The sequence below is a fragment of the Cherax quadricarinatus genome, unplaced genomic scaffold (genome assembly GCF_038502225.1).
Source record: "Cherax quadricarinatus isolate ZL_2023a unplaced genomic scaffold, ASM3850222v1 Contig25, whole genome shotgun sequence".
Classification (NCBI taxonomy): Eukaryota; Metazoa; Arthropoda; class Malacostraca; order Decapoda; family Parastacidae; genus Cherax; species Cherax quadricarinatus.
Window position 1 is genome coordinate 327886 of NW_027195051.1, and position 23851 is coordinate 351736.

General features: G+C 43.1%; 1 protein-coding gene across 1 annotated transcript in view; it reads left to right on the plus strand.

The window, feature by feature from the left end:
- LOC128704534 (uncharacterized) overlaps positions 1-23173 on the plus strand; it is a 69184-nt gene extending 46011 nt beyond the window's left edge. The window contains exons 3-7 of the mRNA XM_070079825.1: positions 18648-18750; positions 19225-19337; positions 19588-19694; positions 22371-22511; positions 22804-23173. Coding sequence (XP_069935926.1) covers positions 18648-18750; positions 19225-19337; positions 19588-19694; positions 22371-22511; positions 22804-22965 — 626 coding nt within the window. The 3' untranslated portion in view covers positions 22966-23173. The remainder of the gene's footprint in view (positions 1-18647; positions 18751-19224; positions 19338-19587; positions 19695-22370; positions 22512-22803) is intronic.
- The last annotated feature ends 678 nt before the right edge of the window (positions 23174-23851 follow it).

Consider the following 23851-nt stretch of genomic DNA (forward strand, 5'->3'; position numbering starts at 1 on the left):
TGTCCTGCTATATAAACGGAGGATGGGAGTTCTCGGCTATCAAAAGTTAAACGAGCCACATTGCTAGGGTATCGTCTCCGCCCACGGGCAGGAAGAACGTAAGTGTCTACCTTGAGGATTGGGAGATCTTGGAGTTCCAGCTGTTCTAGAATGTCGGTGCCACATGTCTGGAAATTTTGTTGAACTATGGTATGGGGCAGAATAACGGTACCACTACAAGAATTGAGGGAATGATGTTTTTCAAGGGTGACAGGAACAGTATCTATATGGGTAAGACGAGAGAGCTCACGAGCCTGGGTAGCATTCTGTACGGTAATGATGCGCGTACCGCTCTTAAGAGCATGAAAAGAAATATCTTTACCAACATGGCGTAGGAGTGCCTTGCCAATACTATGGTCAGAAAGATAGGCAGTAGAGGAAGTTGGTCGTAAAGTGAAGAATTTAGTCCACTGTTCAGTCTGAAACTGAGCGTGGAAAGGTAGTGAAGGACGTGTCGATCGTTTCTGAGAAGAACGAGAAGGTGAAGGTGGAGAAGTATCATCAGCAGGTAATTGTCGTTGACGTTTAGGCGTGGGACCAGAGTTGGTCCGACGTGGAACGGGTCGGCGATTTGAAAATTGCCGCACCGTAGAGGGAGAGGCCGGAAGCATAGTCAGAGGAGAGCGAAGGTCTGATAAATCGAAGGAGTCAGTCGAGGCCTCAGTACCTGAAGCGGGTGAGGAAACAGCACCGGCAATAGGTACAGAGGCATGAGGAATGTCTGAAGAGTGGTCCAAAGACGAGGCGGGGTCAGAACGGGGTGCGGTATCAAGAAGGGGCCCGGGGGTACCAGGTTCATGGACTAGGGCTGCCATGGTTAGGTTACTTCTTTCTTTTTGTTTTTAAGAAAAAAAAAGAAAGAAGAAAAGAAAATAAAAATAAAAAAAAGAAAAAAAAAGGGGGGACCGGGGAGGGATAGTTCCTAGGAGGGATGAAAGGGCCAGAAATCTCCCTCCGCGCCCAAGAGGACTCGACACCGCTAGTAGCGCAGATGCAGCATGGAACCCGTGCCATACCCTACCCTTCATGCCAGTAAACCAGCAATCTGGGATAGCAACCTCACATCTGCCGAGCTACCTCGGTGGACAAAAGAGAGGGCGGCCGGATATCCGCCACAAAGCATACCTCCTTCAGCCACCACCCCCGGAATCCGAAAGGTGGCTTCCAGAGCTACACCCGTCGCCCAAAAGACACCCAAAGCTACTCCGGGATACCGGAGAGGGATCGGGACATCCCTAGGCAATCCAGATTCCACGGCAAACTACGCCACCGCCAAGAAACCTCAACGGAATGGGATGGACCCCGGTGTCCCTTCTCCTACCTAGGAACTAGCGCGCCTGTGGGAGAAATCCCAAAGGACAAAAAGAGGAAGGGCAAAAGGGAGGAGTGGGGAGGAGGAGGAGGAAAGGAAAAAGGGGAGGATGGGATAGGGGAGGGGAGATTGGGGGGTAATTAGGTTCGGTCTGAGGAAGAAGACCGATAGGTCTAATTCCTCAGACCAAGAGCCTCTTCACCACGCCAAGGAGCCCCCCTTGAAGAGGACCATATCTTTGAAAGGCTGCCAGTTTGCTATTATCCAGGGTTTAATACTATCCAGAGTTTGCTACTATACGAAGTTTGCTACTATCCAGGGTTTCAAGCATCCACGCCAGGTCCTTGGGCCACATCCCTCTTGGATAAAGGCAGACTACTGTGTGTGTGTGCGCGTATATATATATATATTTTTCTTTTTTTTTTTCAACAAGTCGGCCATCTCCCACCAAGGCAGGGTGACCCAAAAAAGAAAGAAAATCCCCAAAAAGAAAATACTTTCATCATCATTCAACACTTTCACCACACTCACACATTATCACTGCTTTTGCAGAGGTGCTCAGAATACAACAGCTTAGAAGCATATATGTATAAAGATACACAACATATCCCTCCAAACTGCCACTATCTACATATACATATTCTCCATGGAGAAGTGGAACAGAATTCTTCCTCCGTAAGCCATGTGTGTTTTAAAAGGCAACTAAAATGCCGGAGGCAAGGCGCTAGTAACCCCTTCTCCTGTATAAATTACTAATTTAAAAAGAGAAACTTTTGTTTTTGTTTTTGGGCCACCTGCCTCTGAGGGATATGGCTAGTTTGTTGAAAGAAAGAATATATACATAAAATTATCCTCACATAGACTTGTAGTTAACACATTTAACAAGGGATTAACCATGAACAATGCATCATGTAGAAATAAAGTTTATATTATTACAGACTGTTACTGGTGTGAGCTTCGGTCTGTAAAAGTTGTAACATGTACGTTTTACAATTACAGTGGACCCCTGAATTTTATGAGTCAAGTTTCGTGAATTTTGAGAATTGGCAACTTTTTTCATCCAAATATAGCCTCAAGTTTCGTTATTTGCCTCAAAATTCGGTGGTCATATGGAACACGTCCGAGAGGCTTCCCAGCTGCCATGTGCACACAAAAGCTCCCACACACCATTCAGAGTCAGTGTGGCATTGTTTCTGGGTGAGTGACCGTCTCCCCACAGGTTCATACAATACATTTTGATACATTTCGTAACAATCCATCATTTTTTGTGCTTGCAACTGCTAATTAAGCGACCATGGGCATAAAGAAAGCTTATAGTGCCAGGCCTATGTAGAGAAGGTGAGAAAAACAATAGAATTAAAGAAAAAGTTTGTAGATAAATACGAAAGTGGTGGTGGTAGAGGGTGGTAGTGATGGTGGTAGAGGTTGTGGTGGTGGTAGAGGGTGGTAGTGATGGTGGTAGAGGTTGTGGTGGTGGTAGAGGGTGGTAGTGATGGTGGTAGAGGTTGTGGTGGTGGTAGTAGAGGGTGGTAGTGATAGTGGTAAAGGGTGGTAGTGATGGTGGTAGAGGGTGGTAGTGGTTGTGATGGTGGTAGTGTGGTTGTGATGATTATATACACCTGGAAAATCCTAGAGGGACTAGTACCGAACTTGCACACGAAAATCACTCACTACGAAAGCAAAAGACTTGGCAGACGATGCAACATCCCCCCAATGAAAAGCAGGGGTGTCACTAGCACGTTAAGAGACCATACAATAAGTGTCAGGGGCCCGAGACTGTTCAACTGCCTCCCAACATACATAAGGGGGATTACCAATAGACCCCTGGCAGTCTTCAAGCTGGCACTGGACAAGCACCTAAAGTCGGTTCCTGACCAGCCGGGCTGTGGCTCGTACGTTGGTTTGCGTGCAGCCAGCAGTAACAGCCTGGTTGATCAGGCTCTGATCCACCAGGCGGCCTGGTCACAGACCGGGCCGTGGGGGCGTTGACCCCCGGAACTCTCTCCAGGTAAACTCCAGAGGTTGTGATGGTGGTAGAGGGTGGTAGTGATGGTGGTAGGTGATGGTGGTTGTGATGGTGGTAGTGATGGTGGTAGAGGTTGTGGTGGTGGTAGTGATGGTAGTAGAGGGTGGTAGTGATAGTGGTAAAGGGTGGTAGTGATGGTGGTAGAGGTTGTGATGGTGGTAGTGATGGTGGTAGAGGGTGGTAGTGGTTGTCATGGTGGTAGAAGGTGAGTGGTTGTGATGGTGGTAGAGGTTGTGATGTTGGTAGAGGGTGGTTGTGGTGGTAGAGGGTGGTTGTGGTGGTAGAGGGTGATAGTGATGGTGGTAGAGAGGGTGGTAGTGATGGTGGTAGGTGAGTGGTTGTGATGGTGGTAGAGGGTGGTAGTGATGGTGGTAGAGGGTGATAGTGGTTGTGATGGTGGTAGAGGGTGGTAGTGATGGTGGTAGAGGGTGATAGTGGTTGTGATGGTGGTAGTGATGGTGGTAGAGAGGGTGGTAGTGATGGTGGTAGAGGGTGGTGGTGGTGCAGGGTGGTAGTGATGGTGGTAGAGAGGGTGGTAGTGATGGTGGTAGAGAGGGTGGTAGTGATGGTGGTAGAGAGGGTGGTAGTGATGGTGGTAGAGGGTGGTGGTGGTAGAGGGTGGTGGTGGTGCAGGGTGGTAGTGATGGTGGTAGTGGTAGAGGGTGGTGGTGGTGCAGGGTGGTAGTGGTTGTGGTGGTATACCTGGAAAGTTCCGGGGGTCAATGCCCCCGTGGCCCGGTCTGTGACCAGGCCTCATGGTGGATCAGGGCCTGATCAACCAGGCTGTTACTGCTGGCTGCACATCATCCAATTTAAGAACTACAACCTGGCTGGTCAAGTACTGACTTGAGGTGCCTGTCCAGTGCCTGCTTGAAGACAGCCAGGGGTCTATTGGTAATTCCTTTGATGTATGCTGGGAGGCAGTTGAACAGTCTTGGGCCCCTGACACTTACCGTATTGTATCTTATCGTGTTAGTAACACCCCTGCTTTTTCACTGGGGGGATGTTGCACCGTTTGCCGAGGGTGGTAATGGTTGTGATGGTGGTAGAGGGTGGTAGTGATTGTGGTAGAGGGTGGAAGTGGTTGTGATGGTGGTAGAGGGAGTGATGGTGGGATTGGGAGTGATGGTGGTAGAGGGAGTGATGGTGGTAGAGGGTAGAGCTACAAGAGCTCTCTGGGCAGTTCTTGTGCAACATGGGTCCAGTGACTCAGGCTGGTCCTAGTGCCATTAAAAAACAAAAAAGGGAAGTAACTCCGGATAAGGACTTGGTACCGAAAGTCTTCATGGAAGGGGATTCCCCTTCCAAACAATAGTATAATTTCTCCATCCTCTCCCCTCCTGTCTTCCATACCTGGAGTTTACCTGGAGACCGTTTTGGGGGTCAATGCCCCCACAGCTCGGTCTAAGACCAGGCCTCAGGGTGGATCAGGGTCTGATCAACCAGGCTGTTACTGCTGGCTGCACACAAGCTGACATAAGAACCACAGCCCAGTTGATCAGGTACTGACTTTAGGTGCCTGTCCAGTGCCTTCTTAAAGCCAGTCAGGGGTCTATTGGTAATCCCCCTTATGTATGCTGGGAGGCAGTTGAACCAACAAGTCTTCAATAAAGGTGTGATATTATTTTTACTTGATTTCTCATTCTTTTCTGTATGTAAATCTATATTTAATCTATAAAAAAATAATTTTTGTTAATATTTTTGGGTGTCTGAATCGGATTAATTGGATTTACATAATTTCTTATGGGGAAAATCGTTTCAAAATTCGTGAATTTCGACTTTCGGCAGACTCTCCAGAACGAAATTCAGGAGTCCATTGTATTATCATTGTTATTGTTGGGAAGCACTAAACCCCAAGGTATGCGACAGCAAGACAATCAAGTCTGATCCGAGACAACTCCAGTTCCCTGGATCAAAAGCACCCCAATCACAGGCTGTTTATTAATCATTTGGAAGAGCCAAACCCATAGGATTATACAGCGCCTGTGGGGTTAATTCTGGGAACTGGAGGACAGATCGAATTCCCTAGATCAAGAGCCCCTCACCAGAATCAAGGAACCTTCCTTGAGGGGATCACAGGCTGTGCTCATCAGTATCAAGTAAGTATATTCAGGTATACACAAATACAGTTACAAAGATTATCATACATAGCAGCATATGTGTAGACAACCTGGGATAACCCAAAAAAGTCAGAGTGACTTATTTCCATTGGGGTACTTTATCAAGGTACCAGGATCAAGACCATCAAGGACCCCCCTTGATGGGGCTGTCCTTGACATAATGGGAGCGCTAAACCTGTACGGGCCAGTGCCAGAGGTAACTCCAATACCTTGAATCAAGAGCCCCAGCATCAAGGAACCTTCCTTGAGGGGATCACAGGCTGTGCTCATCAGTATCAAGTAAGCTTATTCAGGTATACACAAATACAGTTACAAAGATTATCATACATAGCAGCATATGTGTAGACAACCTCCAGGATAACCCAAAAAAGTCTGACTTATTTCCATTGGGGTCCTTTATCAAGGTACCAGGATCAAGAGCATTAAGGACCCCCCCTTGTTGGGGCTGTCCATGACATTATAATGGGAGCGCTAAACCTGTACGGGCCAGTGCCAAAGTAACTCCAATACCTTGAATCAAGAGCCCCAGCATCAAGGGCCTTCCCTTGATGAGGGTTCCAGAATGCTGAAGTGCTAAACCCGTATGTGCTAGTTCCTGGGCAATGGTAATTTATATATGGGCAATTTGTAAATGGTCAAGTAAAATGGACAATGTGTAAAACAATCAATTTGTAAATAGTAGAATGGACAATTTACAAATGGGCAATGAGTAAAATAGGCAAATTATAAATGAGAAATGGGTAAAATGGTCAATTTGCAAATGGGCAATTTATAGTCAATTTGTAAGTGGGCAATGAGTAAATGCAAATTATATATGGGCAATGGGTAATTTGTCAATGGGAAACGAGTAAAATGGGCAATTTATGAATGGGCAATGTGTAAAATAGGCAATTTATATTTGACCAATGAGTAAAATGGTTAATTTTTAAATGGGCAATGAGTAAAAATGGGCAATGAGTAAAAATGGCAATAAGTAAAAATGGGCAATAAGTAAAAATAGGCAATAAATAAAAATCGGCAATAAATAAAAATGGGCAATAAATAAAAATCGGCAATAAAAATGGGCAATAAATCAAAATGGGCAATAAATCAAAATGGGCAATAAACCAAAATAGGCAAAACAAAATAGACAATAAATCAAAATAGGCAATAAATCAAAATGGGCAATAAATCAAAATAGGCAATAAAACAAAATAGACAATAAATCAAAATGGGCAATAAATCAAAATGGGCAATTAATCAAAATGGGCAATAAACCAAAATAGGCAATAAAACAAAATAGACAATAAATCAAAATGGGCAATAAATCAAAATGGGCAATAAATCAAAATAGGCAATAAAACAAAATAGACAATAAATCAAAATGGGCAATAAATCAAAATGGGCAATAAATCAAAATGGGCAATAAACCAAAATAGGCAATTAATCAAAATGGGCAATAAAATAGGCAATAAATCAAAATGGGCAATAAATCAAAATAGGCAATAAATCAAAATGGGCAATTAATCAAAATGGGCAATAAATCAAAATAGGCAATAAATCAAAATGGACAATAAATCAAAATGGGCAATAAATCAAAATGGGCAATAAATCAAAATGGGCAATAAATCAAAATGGGCAATAAATCAAAATGGGCAATAAATCAAAATGGGCAATAAATCAACATGGACAATAAGTAAAAAAAAAACTTGCAACTAAAAATGGGCAATGGTTGACGAGCTGCAAGTGCCTGGATCAAGAGCCTCTTATATTTACCTCAACAGATCAATTTCTCTCTGGAAGTTGAACCTCAAATCTGAAAAATAAAAAAAAATCATCAGTTCTTATATTTAAGGATAACATCAATTTCCCTGAAATTTCATACATAATTTGCATATATACATCGTCAGTGAAGAATACAATGTATATTCTACCTTTATAAAAACCATCTTAAACATTAACCAAAGGTTTTTTTCCAAGAAATTGTGAAAATTTTGCGCAGCAGTGAAGCGCACTTCCTACCTGGATGAAGTGCCGGAGGCGACTGAGGGGGAAGAAAACCCGCGAATGTCCTACACCTCAAACTGTCACCTGATTGGTTAATTTTGAGTGACCTGACTAATGATGATTGGCTGCTGGATGTTGTTTTCCTGTTCATCTCCTTCAGATATTAAAACTGCACCCTAATTGGCTGGATTTTCCCGCCTGGAAAAATAACTGCGTTTTAATTGGTGGCGGCACCATAATGCTGAACATTTTTTATACTAAATGAAAAAAATAGTGAGCCGAAAAGTTTCTTCTTTAACTCAAGTTGTAAATTAAACTCGAGTTCTAATTGGCTGGATTATCCCGCCTCAGAAGAGAACTGAGTTTTTATTTGTTGCATCAAAATGCTGGAAATATTTCTTAGTAAATGACAAAAATGTGACTCAAAACAAAGATTTGTGTTGAATTTTAGTCAAAATAAAGGAAAAAATTGTTCATACATCTATATGAACATTGTAGGCTTCATGTTGACTATGTAGGCTTCATGTTGACTATGTAGGCTTCATGTTGACTATGTAGGCTTCATGTTGACTATGTAGGCTTCATGTTGACTATGTAGGCTTCATGTTGACTATGTAGGCTTCATGTTGACTATGTAGGCTTCATGTTGACTATGTAGGCTTCATGTTGACTATGTAGGCTTCATGTTGACTATGTAGGCTTCATGTTCACTATGTAGGCTTCATGTTGACTATGTAGGCTTCATGTTCACTATGTAGGCTTCATGTTGACTATGTAGGCTTCATGTTGACTGTGTAGGCTTCATGTTCACTATGTAGGCTTCATGTTCACTATGTAGGCTTCATGTTGACTATGTAGGCTTCATGTTGACTATGTAGGCTTCATGTTCACTATGTAGGCTTCATGTTGACTGTGTAGGCTTCATGTTCACTATGTAGGCTTCATCATGTTCACTATGTGCTTCAGGACTATGTAGGCTTCATGTTGACTATGTAGGCTTCATGTTGACTATGTAGGCTTCATGTTGACTATGTAGGCTTCATGTTGACTGTAGGCTACATGTTGACTATGTAGGTCATGACTATGTAGGCTTCATGTTGACTATGTAGGCTTCATGTTCACTATGTAGGCTTCATGTTGACTATGTAGGCTTCATGTTGACTATGTAGGCTTCATGTTGACTATGTAGGCTTCATGTTGACTATGTAGGCTTCATGTTGACTGTGTAGGCTTCATGTTGACTATGTAGGCTTCATGTTGACTATGTAGGCTTCATGTTGACTGTAGGCTTCATGTTGACTATGTAGGCTTCATGTTGACTATGTAGGCTTCATGTTGACTATGTAGGCTTCATGTTGACTATGTAGGCTTCATGTTGACTGTGTAGGCTTCATGTTCACTATGTAGGCTTCATGTTCACTATGTAGGCTTCATGTTGACTATGTAGGCTTCATGTTGACTGTAGGCTTCATGTTGACTATGTAGGCTTCATGTTGACTATGTAGGCTTCATGTTGACTGTAGGCTTCATGTTGACTATGTAGGCTTCATGTTGACTATGTAGGCTTCATGTTGACTGTAGGCTTCATGTTGACTATGTAGGCTTCATGTTGACTATGTAGGCTTCATGTTCACTATGTAGGCTTCATGTTGACTGTGTAGGCTTCATGTTGACTATGTAGGCTTCATGTTGACTATGTAGGCTTCATGTTCACTATGTAGGCTTCATGTTGACTATGTAGGCTTCATGTTGACTATGTAGGCTTCATGTTGACTATGTTCATGTTGACTATGTAGGCTTCATGTTGACTATGTAGGCTTCATGTTGACTATGTAGGCTTCATGTTGACTATGTAGGCTTCATGTTGACTATGTAGGCTTCATGTTGACTATGTAGGCTTCATGTTGACTATGTAGGCTTCATGTTGACTATGTAGGCTTCATGTTGACTATGTAGGCTTCATGACTATGACATGTTATGTAGGCTTCATGTTGACTATGTAGGCTTCATGTTGACTATGTAGGCTTCATGTTGACTATGTAGGCTTCATGTTGACTATGTAGGCTTCATGTTGACTATGTAGGCTTCATGTTGACTATGTAGGCTTCATGTTCATGTTGACTATGTAGGCTTCATGTTCATGTTGACTATGTAGGCTTCATGTTGACTATGTAGGCTTCATGTTGACTATGTACATGTTGACTATGTAGGCTTCATGTTGACTATGTAGGCTTCATGTTGACTATGTAGGCTTCATGTTCACTATGTAGGCTTCATGTTGACTATGTAGGCTTCATGTTGACTATGTAGGCTTCATGTTCACTATGTAGGCTTCATGTTGACTATGTAGGCTTCATGTTCACTATGTAGGCTTCATGTTCACTATGTAGGCTTCATGTTGACTGTGTAGGCTTCATGTTGACTATGTAGGCTTCATGTTGACTATGTAGGCTTCATGTTGACTATGTAGGCTTCATGTTCACTATGTAGGCTTCATGTTGACTATGTAGGCTTCATGTTGACTATGTAGGCTTCATGTTCACTATGTAGGCTTCATGTTGACTATGTAGGCTTCATGTTGACTATGTAGGCTTCATGTTGACTATGTAGGCTTCATGTTGACTATGTAGGCTTCATGTTGACTATGTAGGCTTCATGTTCACTATGTAGGCTTCATGTTGACTATGTAGGCTTCATGTTGACTATGTAGGCTTCATGTTGACTATGTAGGCTTCATGTTGACTATGTAGGCTTCATGTTGACTATGTAGGCTTCATGTTGACTATGTAGGCTTCATGTTCACTATGTAGGCTTCATGTTGACTATGTAGGCTTCATGTTGACTATGTAGGCTTCATGTTGACTATGTAGGCTTCATGTTGACTATGTAGGCTTCATGTTGACTATGTAGGCTTCATGTTGACTATGTAGGCTTCATGTTGTGTAGGCTTCACTATGTAGGCTTCATGTTGACTATGTAGGCTTCATGTTCACTATGTAGGCTTCATGTTGACTATGTAGGCTTCATGTTGACTGTGTAGGCTTCATGTTCACTATGTAGGCTTCATGTTCACTATGTAGGCTTCATGTTCACTGTGTAGGCTTCATGTTGACTATGTAGGCTTCATGTTCACTATGTAGGCTTCATGTTGACTATGTAGGCTTCATGTTGACTATGTAGGCTTCATGTTCACTATGTAGGCTTCATGTTCACTATGTAGGCTTCATGTTGACTGTGTAGGCTTCATGTTGACTGTGTAGGCTTCATGTTCATTATGTAGGCTTCATGTTGACTATGTAGGCTTCATGTTCACTATGTAGGCTTCATGTTCATTATGTAGGCTTCATGTTGACTATGTAGGCTTCATGTTCACTATGTAGGCTTCATGTTCACTATGCAGGCTTCATGTTGACTGTGTAGGCTTCATGTTGACTGTGTAGGCTTCATGTTCACTATGCAGGCTTCATGTTGACTGTGTAGGCTTCATGTTCATTATGTAGGCTTCATGTTGACTATGTAGGCTTCATGTTCACTATGTAGGCTTCATGTTCACTATGTAGGCTTCATGTTGACTGTGTAGGCTTCATGTTGACTGTGTAGGCTTCATGTTCACTATGTAGGCTTCATGTTGACTGTAGGCTTCATGTTGACTGTGTAGGCTTCATGTTGACTGTGTAGGCTTCATGTTCACTATGTAGGCTTCATGTTGACTGTAGGCTTCATGTTGACTGTGTAGGCTTCATGTTGACTGTGTAGGCTTCATGTTCACTATGTAGGCTTCATGTTCACTATGTAGGCTTCATGTTCACTATGTAGGCTTCATGTTCACTATGTAGGCTTCATGTTGACTGTGTAGGCTTCATGTTCACTATGTAGGCTTCATGTTCACTATGTAGGCTTCATGTTGACTGTGTAGGCTTCATGTTCACTATGTAGGCTTCATGTTGACTATGTAGGCTTCATGTTGACTATGTAGGCTTCATGTTGATGTAGGCTTCATGTTCACTATGTAGGCTTCATGTTGACTATGTAGGCTTCATGTTGACTATGTAGGCTTCATGTTGACTGTGTAGGCTTCATGTTCACTATGTAGGCTTCATGTTGACTGTGTAGGCTTCATGTTGACTATGTAGGCTTCATGTTCACTATGTAGGCTTCATGTTCATTATGTAGGCTTCATGTTGACTATGTAGGCTTCATGTTCACTATGTAGGCTTCATGTTCACTATGCAGGCTTCATGTTGACTGTGTAGGCTTCATGTTGACTGTGTAGGCTTCATGTTCACTATGCAGGCTTCATGTTGACTGTGTAGGCTTCATGTTCATTATGTAGGCTTCATGTTGACTATGTAGGCTTCATGTTCACTATGTAGGCTTCATGTTCACTATGTAGGCTTCATGTTGACTGTGTAGGCTTCATGTTGACTGTGTAGGCTTCATGTTCACTATGTAGGCTTCATGTTGACTGTAGGCTTCATGTTGACTGTGTAGGCTTCATGTTGACTGTGTAGGCTTCATGTTCACTATGTAGGCTTCATGTTGACTGTAGGCTTCATGTTGACTGTGTAGGCTTCATGTTGACTGTGTAGGCTTCATGTTCACTATGTAGGCTTCATGTTCACTATGTAGGCTTCATGTTCACTATGTAGGCTTCATGTTCACTATGTAGGCTTCATGTTGACTGTGTAGGCTTCATGTTCACTATGTAGGCTTCATGTTCACTATGTAGGCTTCATGTTGACTGTGTAGGCTTCATGTTCACTATGTAGGCTTCATGTTCACTATGTAGGCTTCATGTTGACTGTGTAGGCTTCATGTTGACTGTAGGCTTCATGTTCACTATGTAGGCTTCATGTTCACTATGTAGGCTTCATGTTGACTATGTAGGCTTCATGTTCACTATGTAGGCTTCATGTTCACTATGTAGGCTTCATGTTGACTGTGTAGGCTTCATGTTGACTGTGTAGGCTTCATGTTCACTATGTAGGCTTCATGTTCACTATGTAGGCTTCATGTTCACTATGTAGGCTTCATGTTCACTATGTAGGCTTCATGTTCACTATGTAGGCTTCATATTCACTATATATTACCTGGAATTTACCCGGAGAGGGTTTCGGGTCTGAGACAAGGCCTCATGGTGGATCATGGTCTGATCAACCAGGCTGTTACTGCTGGCCGCACGCAAGCTGACGCACGAACCACAGCCCGGTTGGCCAGGTCCCGGTATGAGTGGTCACCCAGTGTTAATTCCCACAGTGAACATTCATGGTAAGAAGAGTGCCGCTTACTCGTGTGGCCCGGTGGCCTGGTGGGTAAAGCTCCCGCTTCACACACGGAGGGCCCGGGTTCGATTCCCGGCGTGTGGAAACATTTCGACACGTTTCCTTACACCTGTTGTCCTGTTCACCTAGCAGCAAATAGGTACCTGGGTGTTAGTGGACTGGTGTGGGTCGCATCCTGGGGGACAAGATTAAGGACCCCAATGGAAATAAGTTAGACAGTCCTCGATGACCCACTGACTTTCTTGGGTTATCCTGGGTGGCTAACCCTCCGGGGTTAAAAATCCCAACGAAATCTTATCTCTTACTGTACTGAGGAGGGTGACCCTGGTCCCAGGCCGCTGTATGTACAGCGTGAAGTGTCTGGTGGACAATGCTGGGTATTACAAATACATAATTGTAGACGAATGGTTCTGAGAACCGACATGTTGATAAATTAGACACAGGTGCAACTCTTGGGTATCTTTATGGAGGAAACGATTACCTCATTCTCTTCCTGTTCTTCAAGTTTCTCCTCAAGTTTCACCTAAAGTCAGTTCCTGATCAGCCGGGCTGTGGCTCGTACGTTAGTTTGCGTGCAGCCAGCAGCAACAGCCTGGTTGATCAGGCTCTGATCCACCAGGAGGCCTGGTCACAGACCGGGCCGCGGGGGCGTTGACCCCCGGAACTCTCTCCAGGTAAACTCCAGGTATGTATGGACTGATGAAGCCACTGTGGGGCGAAACGTTTCCTCAAAGATACCAGAGAGTTGCACATGTCTCTAATTTATCTATAAATACATAGTTGAAAATTGAACCATTACCTCTACACAGTTTAGTTTAATATGTTTATTATGCACCCCATACCCATCCTGTGGGCGGTAGTCAAAAGATTACAAAGGTACATAATGGGGCCAGTGACTGGACCCCAAAGTTATGATAGTTGAACTAGTTACAAAGGTAATGAACTCCAGGTAGATCTGGTCACAATCATGGCAAGTTACAGAGGTAATGAACTCCAGGTAGATCTGGTCACTAATCATGGCAAGTTACAGAGGTAATGAATCAGCCTCACTCCTATACATGGTTACAGTCATGAACAAATTACAAAGTAATGAACCACTGATACGTCCACACCTGGTCACAATTGTAATGAGTTATAAATACAAATATTAAGTGGATCATACACCCTCACTAGCGCGCGCGCGCTCATACACACACGAGAGGTATTTCTTACATTAACCTGTTACTACTGTTAACAGTTCGGGATTACTAAGGTTTGTAATAACTTTTTTATGCAAAATATTTTTTAAAAAAAATTTTAAAGCTAAATATTTAGTATAGATATATCACATATACTTAATAAGTAATTGTAAAGCAAGTTATGACACTAAATTGTCTGTCATACGTCACCGCAGTTTCTGGTGTCCCACGACACCATCAATCCCAGTGTCATGACACCATCGTGTCCCTCGACATTGTGGTACATCCACAACATTGTCTTTTCTGTGTCACAACACTCCGTCTCTGTACTGCCTTTACTTCGTGTCATGACCCTCAGTATTTCCTTTTCAAGTTTAATGTTTATTATGCACCCTATACCCATCCTGTGGGTGGAAGTCAAAACATTACAGAGGTACATAATGGGTCCAGGGACTGTACCCCAAAGTTCCTTTTCCCTGCGTCATTTTACACTTCTACGCTCACCGGGTTACACGTTTTAGTTAGTTTAATATGTTTATTATGCACCCCATACCCATCCTGTGGGCGGTAGTCAAAAGATTACAGAGGTACATAATGGGTCCAGGGACTGGACTCCAAAGTTTTGATAGCTGAGCAAGTTACAGAGGTAATGAACTCACAATTTACAAAGGTAATGAACTCACAATTTACAAAGGTAATGAACTCACAATTTACAAAGGTAATGAACTCACAATTTACAAAGGTAATGAACTCACAATTTACAAAGGTAATGAACTCACAATTTACAAAGGTAATGAACTCACAATTTACAAAGGTAATGAACTCCAGGTAAGTCTGGTCACAATCATGACAAGTTACAAAGGTATTTACAGATTACAGAGGTTACACGACACCCTGACTTTCCGCAATACTTGCGTGTCCGTGTAACCTGACACACAGCGCTCACCAGGTTATATACAGCCTGGCTTCCCACGTGTCCGTCCTCTGACACAGAGACCCACAGGTCCCTCAGGTCTGCTACAGAAGCTTAATTCCCACGTGTCCGTCCTCTGACACAGAGACCCACAGGTCCCTCAGGTCTGCTACAGAAGCTTAATTCCCACGCGTCCGTCCTCTGACACAGAGACCCACAGGTCCCTCAGGTCTGCTACAGAAGCTTAAGTCAGCAGGTGTCCACTCCGATAGGCAGTCTGGTAACCACTCTCAAAGGCCAGTCACCAGCAGGTGTATTCCGTGAGAGTCTGGTGAACACTTTATCAGGCCGGCTCAGCGGTCCCCACATTGGGTTTGATGACGTACCCAGTGGTACTGCAGGCCGGCAGGTTAACTACCTAACCACCAGTTTGGTAGGAGGCCGCAACACTATGCATGTATACCATTTTCATATTCAGGTTGTATGTATGCATGTATAATGATTTCCAAGACCGGGGATGTGGCACAGGTCTTAATCTTGCGATGATCTGTTTCTGGCTCCCTAAGGAGATTGGATTCTGGAATGTTGCAACATGTGCCGCTCAAGCAGTGGTCTGGAGAGTGCATTTGGTGCGTCTCATAAGCGACAATCTGTAATTTTTGGGTTCCTGGCAGGAACACTGATACATATACATGTCTATGCTGGGCACATTATACACATACGTATGCAAAACAACCACTGTGAAAGAATAGTGAAATTCCAGTGTGAGAAATTACGAAACCGCTTGAAATTTCGCTATTATTTTGACAGTGGTTGTTCTGCATATTGTGATATCACCTGTTTACTGTGATCTTATTGCATACACATGTATATTTCATGCAAACTTTCTTACGCACACACATACATAATTGTGGGCACTCTAGCGAGGAAGATATGTGGTTATCACGGCCGACAGCTTGTCCGGGGCGCTGACTTCATGGTACACTAGGATAGCAGCAGTTCTTTCTGGGTCTTCTTCGGGAGGGCAAGTCAGTTGCGTATGGAGTGTCTCAGTGACGTGGCACTCCAGGAGAGAGTGTGTCAGGGGCGCTGCACGACGTGTTTACCTGGAGAGAGTTCCTGGGGTCAACGCCCCTGCGGCCCGGTCTCTGACCAGGCCTCATGGTGGATCAGAGCCTGATCAACCAGGCTGTTAATGCTGGCTGCACGCAATCCAACGTACGAGCCACAGCCCGGCTGGTCAGGTACCGACTTCAGGTGCTTGTCCAGTGCCTGCTTGAAGACAGCCAAGGGTCTATTGGTAATCCCCCTTATGTATGCTGGGAGGCAGTTGAACAGTCTTGGGCCCCTGACACTTATTGTGTTGTCTCTTAACGTGCTAGTGATACCCCTGCTTTTCATTGGGGGGATGTTGCATCGTCTGCCAAGTCTTTTGCTTTCGTAAAGAGTGATTTTCGTGTGCAAGTTTGGTACTAGTCCCTCTTGGATTTTCCAGGTGTATATAATCATGTATCTCTCCCGCCTGCGTTCCAGGGAGTACAGGTTCAGGAACTTCAAGCGCTCCCAGTAATTGAGGTGTTTTATCTCCGTTATGCGTGCTGTCAGTGCTGGCCCATCTCTGCCTTGTCTACCATCATCTTGGCTGTGGGAAAGCCCAAACGAAGCCGATGGATGGCGGTACAATGCGCTCTGGATCAACTTCGATCGCTTGCGCACTCAGCTCACAAACTGAGGTCCGGGATTCAATTCCCCGGTATGGGTAGAAACATTAGGACATGTTTCCTCAAGACACCTTCTGTCTATGTTCACCCATCAGTAAAATGGGTACCTGGGTGTTAGTGGACTGGTGTGGGTCACATCCTGGGACAAAACTGACCTAATTTGCGGGAAGTGCTCAGCATAACAAGCTTTCTATATAGTAGTATGTCAATGATGTCAACAGGGGTGTCACTAGCACGTTAAGAGACCATACAATAAGTGTCAGGGGCCCGAGACTGTTCAACTGCCTCCCAGCACACATAAGGGGGATTACCAACAGACCCCTGGCAGTCTTCAAGCTGGCACTGGACAAGCACCTAAAGTCGGTTCCTGATCAGCCGGGCTGTGGCTCGTACGTTGGTTTGCGTGCAGCCAGCAGCAACAGCCTGGTTGATCAGGCGCTGATCCACCAGGAGGCCTGGTCACAGACCGGGCCGCGGGGGCGTTGACCCCCGAAACTCTCTCCAGGTAAACTCCAGGTATGGTCTGTATACCTTGTACATGTACTTGTAGAAATAAAGATTTATTATTATTATTATTATTATTATTATTATTATTATTATTATTATTATTATTATTATTATTATTATTATTATTATATCAATCAAACAAACGGGCTTCCACATGGATAAATCGTCATTTTTGTGAAAATTGGTGTCACGCCCCTTGTGCAGATATCCAAGAACTATCTACAAGCAGTATTAAATCAGGGAAGTGTTTTTGGGTATGCCAAAATGAGATCAATCTGCGGATTAAAATCACATTGGTATTAAAAGAGGATAACATCAAAGCAGCCTTCACAGAAAACCTGGAAGCATTCTATAACAGATGGGAAAATAAAAAGTCTGGGCTGGATGGTATCACCCTTGATGCTGGCCATGTAGTCAGAAACTGTAAGGCTGGAGGTGCTGTCCTGGGAGACAGTAATGGTGAAGCTGGAGGTGCTGTCCTGGGAGACAGTAATGGTGAAGCTGGAGGTGCTGTCCTGGGAGACAGTAATGGTGAAGCTGGAAGTGCTGTCCAGGGAGACAGTAATGGTGAAGCTGGAGGTGCTGTCCTGGGAAACAGTAATGGTGAAGCTGGAGGTGCTGTCCTGGGAGACAGTAATGGTGAAGCTGGAGGTGCTGTCCTGGGAGACAGTAATAGTTCAGCTATCATAACTTTGGGGTCCAGTCCCTGGACCCATTATGTACCTTTGTAATCCTTTGACTACCGCCCACAGGATGGGTGTGGGGTGCATAATAAACATATTAAACTAGCTAAAACGTACGCTGGCGGGAGGACTAATTCAAGACATGTTTTTAGTTCAGTATCTTTATTATGCAGCCCATACACATCCTATGGGCGGTAGTCAAAAGTTACAGAGGTGCATAATGGGTCCAGGAACTGGGTGGTAGTCAAAACGTTACAGAGGCACACAATGGGTCCAGGAACTGGGTGGTAGTCAAAACGTTAGAGGTACATAATAGGCCCAGGAACTGGGTGGTAGTCAAAACGTTACAGAGGTGCATAATGGGCCCAGGAACTGGGTGGTAGTCAAAACGTTACAGAGGTACATAATGGGCCCAGGAACTGGGTGGTAGTCAAAACGTTACAGAGGCACATAATGGGTCCAGGAACTGGGTGGTAGTCAAAACGTTACAGAGGTGCATAATGGGCCCAGGAACTGGGTGGTAGTCAAAACGTTACAGAGGTGCATAATGGGCCCAGGAACTGGGTGGTAGTCAAAACGTTACAGAGGTACATAATGGGCCCAGGAACTGGGCCCCAAAACGTTTTCTAATAAGTATGTATATATATTTTTTCCACGATGTATCATACTAGCCAATATGTATACATTCTGTTTCTCATAATGCATCGAACTAACATGTATACATAAGTATACACATGTATACTGGGCAAGTATTTCCCATAATGTATAGTGATAATATATGTATACATATTTTTCCTACAATGTATCATACTAGCCAATATATATACATAGTATTCTCTCATAATGCATCATACTAACATGTATACATATGTATACACAGGTATACTGGGGGCAGGTGTCACCTCAGCCAGGCCTCAGGTACCATACAGCCGCTTACCCCAGCAGTACCGGGAACCACTCCAGGCCTATCAGGATGATCCCAGGTAAGGCCTTTGATCCGAGGGATAGGACAAAGGGGGAGGCTTGCTCTAGTTCTTCGGATCAAGAACTCTTGAATAATTCAGGTGGAGAGTTAAATGTGGAATTTATTGTCTAGTAATTTGTTAAATTTATAATATAATTCAGGTTAATATTATATTAATTCAAGTTAATATTATATTAATTCAGATTAATATTATATTAATTCAGATTAATATTATATTAATTCAGATTAATATTATATTAATTCAGATTAATATTATATTAATTCTAGTTAATATTATATTAATTCTAGTTAATATAATATTAATTCTATTTAACATAATATTAGCCAGAGTTTGACGTTAGTAAGGTAATATTTACCTGTTAGAGATTATTATTATCATCATCATTATCATCATTATTCACTAATTATGATCCACAATAAACACACAGTGAATAAAAACGTAGATAAACGCAGGTAATTATGTACTACCCAGGTACCCAGTAGGTCAGCCAGAGCAGTACCAGACAGAGCATCCCAGGTACCTGAAGAAACACCACCAGGAGATAGAGGAAGATCTGGAGGAGGAGGCTGGCAACAGCATCCCAGGTATTATAATTATATTTATTATTATTATTATTATTATTATTATTATTACATTATTACATATGTTTATTATTACATTTATTATTATTTCGTGGGTGTGACTTGGACCTGCCTAGCATGGGCCAGTAGGTGACTTGGACCTACCTAGCATGGGCCAATAATTGACTTGAACCTGCATAGCATGGGCCAGTAGGCCTTCTGCAGTGCTCTTTCTTATGTTGCAATATAACTGGGTGAGGTGTATCCCCTACAGGTACACCTGGAAAGGACTACCCAGTACACTCCACTATCCCTGCCACCAGCTTCTCTTGTAGGGACAAATTACCTGGCTTTTATGTTGATGAACCATCTGGCTGTCAGGTGAGTGTTCCAGCTGTGTGTGTGTTTCCACTGTCAGGTTCTTTCGTCTTTCCCAGCTGTGATAGCACCACCTGTTTTTCCCAGCTGTGAGAATAACACCTGTCTCTCTCAGATGTGAGAACAACACCTGTCTCTCCCAGCTGTGAGAATAACACCTGTCTCTCCCAGCTGTGAGATCACCACCTGTCTCTCCCAGCTGTGAGATCACCACCTGTCTCTCCCAGATGTGAGAACAACACCTGTCTCTCTCAGATGTGAGAACAACACCTGTCTCTCCTAGCTGTGAGAACAACACCTGTCTCTCCCAGCTGTGAGATCACCACCTGTCTCTCCCAGATGTGAGAACAACACCTGTCTCTCCCAGATGTGAGAACAACACCTGTCTCTCCCAGCTGTGAGAATAACACCTGTCTCTCCCAGCTGTGAGATCACCACCTGTCTCTCCCAGATGTGAGAACAACACCTGTCTCTCTCAGATGTGAGAACAACGCCTGTCTCTCCCAGCTGTGAGAACAACACCTGTCTCTCCCAGCTGTGAGATCACCACCTGTCTCTCCCAGCTGTGAGAATAACACCTGTCTCTCCCAGCTGTGAGATCACCACCTGTCTCTCCCAGATGTGAGAACAACACCTGTCTCTCCCAGATGTGAGAACAACACCTGTCTCTCCCAGCTGTGAGAATAACACCTGTCTCTCCCAGCTGTGAGATCACCACCTGTCTCTCCCAGATGTGAGAACAACACCTGTCTCTCTCAGATGTGAGAACAACACCTGTCTCTCCCAGCTGTGAGAACAACACCTGTCTCTCCCAGCTGTGAGATCACCACCTGTCTCTCCCAGCTGTGAGAATAACACCTGTCTCTCCCAGCTGTGAGATCACCACCTGTCTCTCCCAGATGTGAGAACAACACCTGTCTCTCCCAGATGTGAGAACAACACCTGTCTCTCCCAGCTGTGAGAATAACACCTGTCTCTCCCAGCTGTGAGATCACCACCTGTCTCTCCCAGATGTGAGAACAACACCTGTCTCTCCCAGATGTGAGAACAACACCTGTCTCTCCCAGATGTGAGAACAACACCTGTCTCTCCCAGCTGTGAGATCACCACCTGTCTCTCCCAGCTGTGAGATCACCACCTGTCTCTCCCAGCTGTGAGAACACCACCTGTCTCTTCTAAATACACATTAAAACCTGATATACAGCTATATTTTTTTCTAGTAGTTCATCTGGGATTCGAACCCAGGCCCCCAGTGGTGAGTGTCACGCCTCTCACCACTGGGCTACCCCGCTGGGTGTGATATACAGCTAATCTAACAAGTCATCCATGCTAACTGTAACGTAATTTAACTTAAATAGCTAATCTAGAAGGTTGCATATGTTGATTTTTTCTTCATTGCAAATTCAGCCAGAATTTGTTGCGATTAGTTGATAATTTGTGAGGTTGTTGATAACCTGTTTGCTGAAATAGTCATTCACAGAGTGAGTTGTGTTGACTTATACTCTGTTGTCATATGCACACTCATGCTCTCAAAAAATCACTGCCTGCAGCCTCCTGCTAGCTGCAATGTTAGCAACCCATGCTTCACACCCATATACCAGTGTTAGTACCACTATATTATCATAGATTCCCCTCTTTGCTTCCATGGATAACGTTCTTTGTCTCCACAGACTCCTCAGTGCACCACTCACCTTGTTCCCCTCATCAGTTCTATGATTCACCTCATCTTTCATAGACCCATCTGCTGGTACGTCCACTTCCAAATATCTGAATACATTCACTTCGTCCAATCTGATATCCAATCTTTCATTACCTAAATTTTTGTTATCCTCATCACCTTACTCTTTCCTACATTCACTTTTAATTTCCATCTTTTACATACCCTACCAAACTCATCCACCAGCCTCTGCAACTTCTCTTCATAATCTGCCAAAAGCACAGTGTCATCAGCAAAGAGCAACTGTGATAACTCCCACTTTGTGTTAGATTCTTTATCTTTTAACTCCACACCTCTTGCCAACGCTCCAGCATTCACTTCTCTTACAACTCCATCTATAAATATATTGAACCACCATGGTGACATCACACATCACAGCCTAAGGCCTACTTTTACTGGGAAATAATCTCCCTCTTTCCTACATACTCTAACTTGAGCCTCACTACCCTCGTATATACTTATTCCATATACTTGTAACATCTGCCACATTGTCCCCCTATCCACCCTATCATACGCCTTTTTCAAATCCCTAAATGCAACAAAAACCTCTTTACCCTTATAAGTATACTATTCACCTATATGTTTAACTGTAAACGCTTGGTCTACACACCCCCTACCCTTCCTAAAGCCTCCTTGTTCATCTGCTTACAGTAAGCAACCACCTATTCCATACACCTTTCTATAACCAAGTCAGTTACCCCATCTCTTCAACACCCCCAACTTTGCAATAACTCCCATGGAAATGCATCAAGGACCCCCATGGAAATGCATCAAGGACCCCCATGGAAATGCAGCAAGGACCCCATGGCAATAGACCAAGGATCACCATGGGAATAAGTCCCTTTGATTGACCTTTTCTGTGTTATCCTACGTAATTTATGCAGTGTTACTATGAATAATAATTGTATTTATGTGGATCTATACCTAAATAAACTTGCAAAGCTCTATCTGCTGGTCCTCAGGTATGGCACTACTGCAAAACAGACGGCCTCATGGAGTCGTTCCTCTGCCCTAATGGCACCATCTACAACCAGGGCAACCGTGTATGTGAGTGGTGGTTCAATGTGAATTGCGACGCTGAGACCATCGCTCTACAGTCCAGGGTTAGTACCACCTAGTTAGTGTGTTAGTTAATGTGTGTGTGTGTACTCACCTAATTGTGGTTGCAGGTGTTGATTCACAGCACCTGGCCCCGCCTCTTCACTGATCACTATAAGATTCACTCTCTTCCTGCTCCATGTGTGTTATATGTGTATACTCAATTATTTGTGGCTGCAAAGGGGTCAGTAATAATAATAATAATAATAATAATAATAATAATAATAATGGTAATACTACTACTACTCTTATTATTATTATTAAAATAATTATTATTATTATTATTTTCCTGGTCAGATCAACGAGGACCTGTACATAATACCATCGCCTAAGCCAGACCAAGATACCCCGGTCCTGCAGAAGACCCAGGTTCATTCCCAGTACTCTGAGCCCCAGTACGACTCCGAGAACCAGTACCAGCAAGGATACCAGGGATACCAGGACCAGTCCCAGTATTAATGTACCAGTACCAGCAAGGATACCAGGGATACCAGGACCAGTCCCAGTATTAATGTACCAGTACCAGCAAGGATACCAGGAATACCTGTCCCAGTATTGATGTACCAGTACCACAAGCATACCAGGGATACCACGACCAGCCGGATACCTGGAATATTCCCGTATTTACCAGTGATGTAAATTGCTATGTATATTGTGTATACCCCTTTTAATATATATATATATATATATATATATATATATATATATATATATATATATATATATATATATATATATATATATATATATATATATATATATATATGCAAATGTGGATATTTTTAGATTTATATGGAATTTGTTGATTTTGTTAATAAAATATGACTATTATTATTATTGTTATTATTATTTTTATTAATTTCATGTTAAAATTATTTTCTGTACACACTACATACACTGGGAGATGTATATCTCAGTGTATATACACTGAGAGGTGTATATCTCAGTGTATATACACTGAGAGGTGTATATCTCAGTGTATATACACTGAGAGGTGTATATCTCAGTGTATATACACTGAGAGGTGTATATCTCAGTGTATATACACTGAGAGGTGTATATCTCAGTGTATATACACTGAGAGGTGTATATCTCAGTGTATATACACTGAGAGATGTATATCTCAGTGTATATACACTGAGAGATGTATATCTCAGTGCATATACACTGAGAGGTGTATATATCAGTGTATATACACTGAGAGGTGTATATCTCAGTGTATATACACTGAGAGATGTATATCTTAGTGTATATACACTGAGAGGTGTATATATCAGTGTATATACACTGAGAGATGTATATCTTAGTGTATATACACTGAGAGGTGTATATATCAGTGTATATA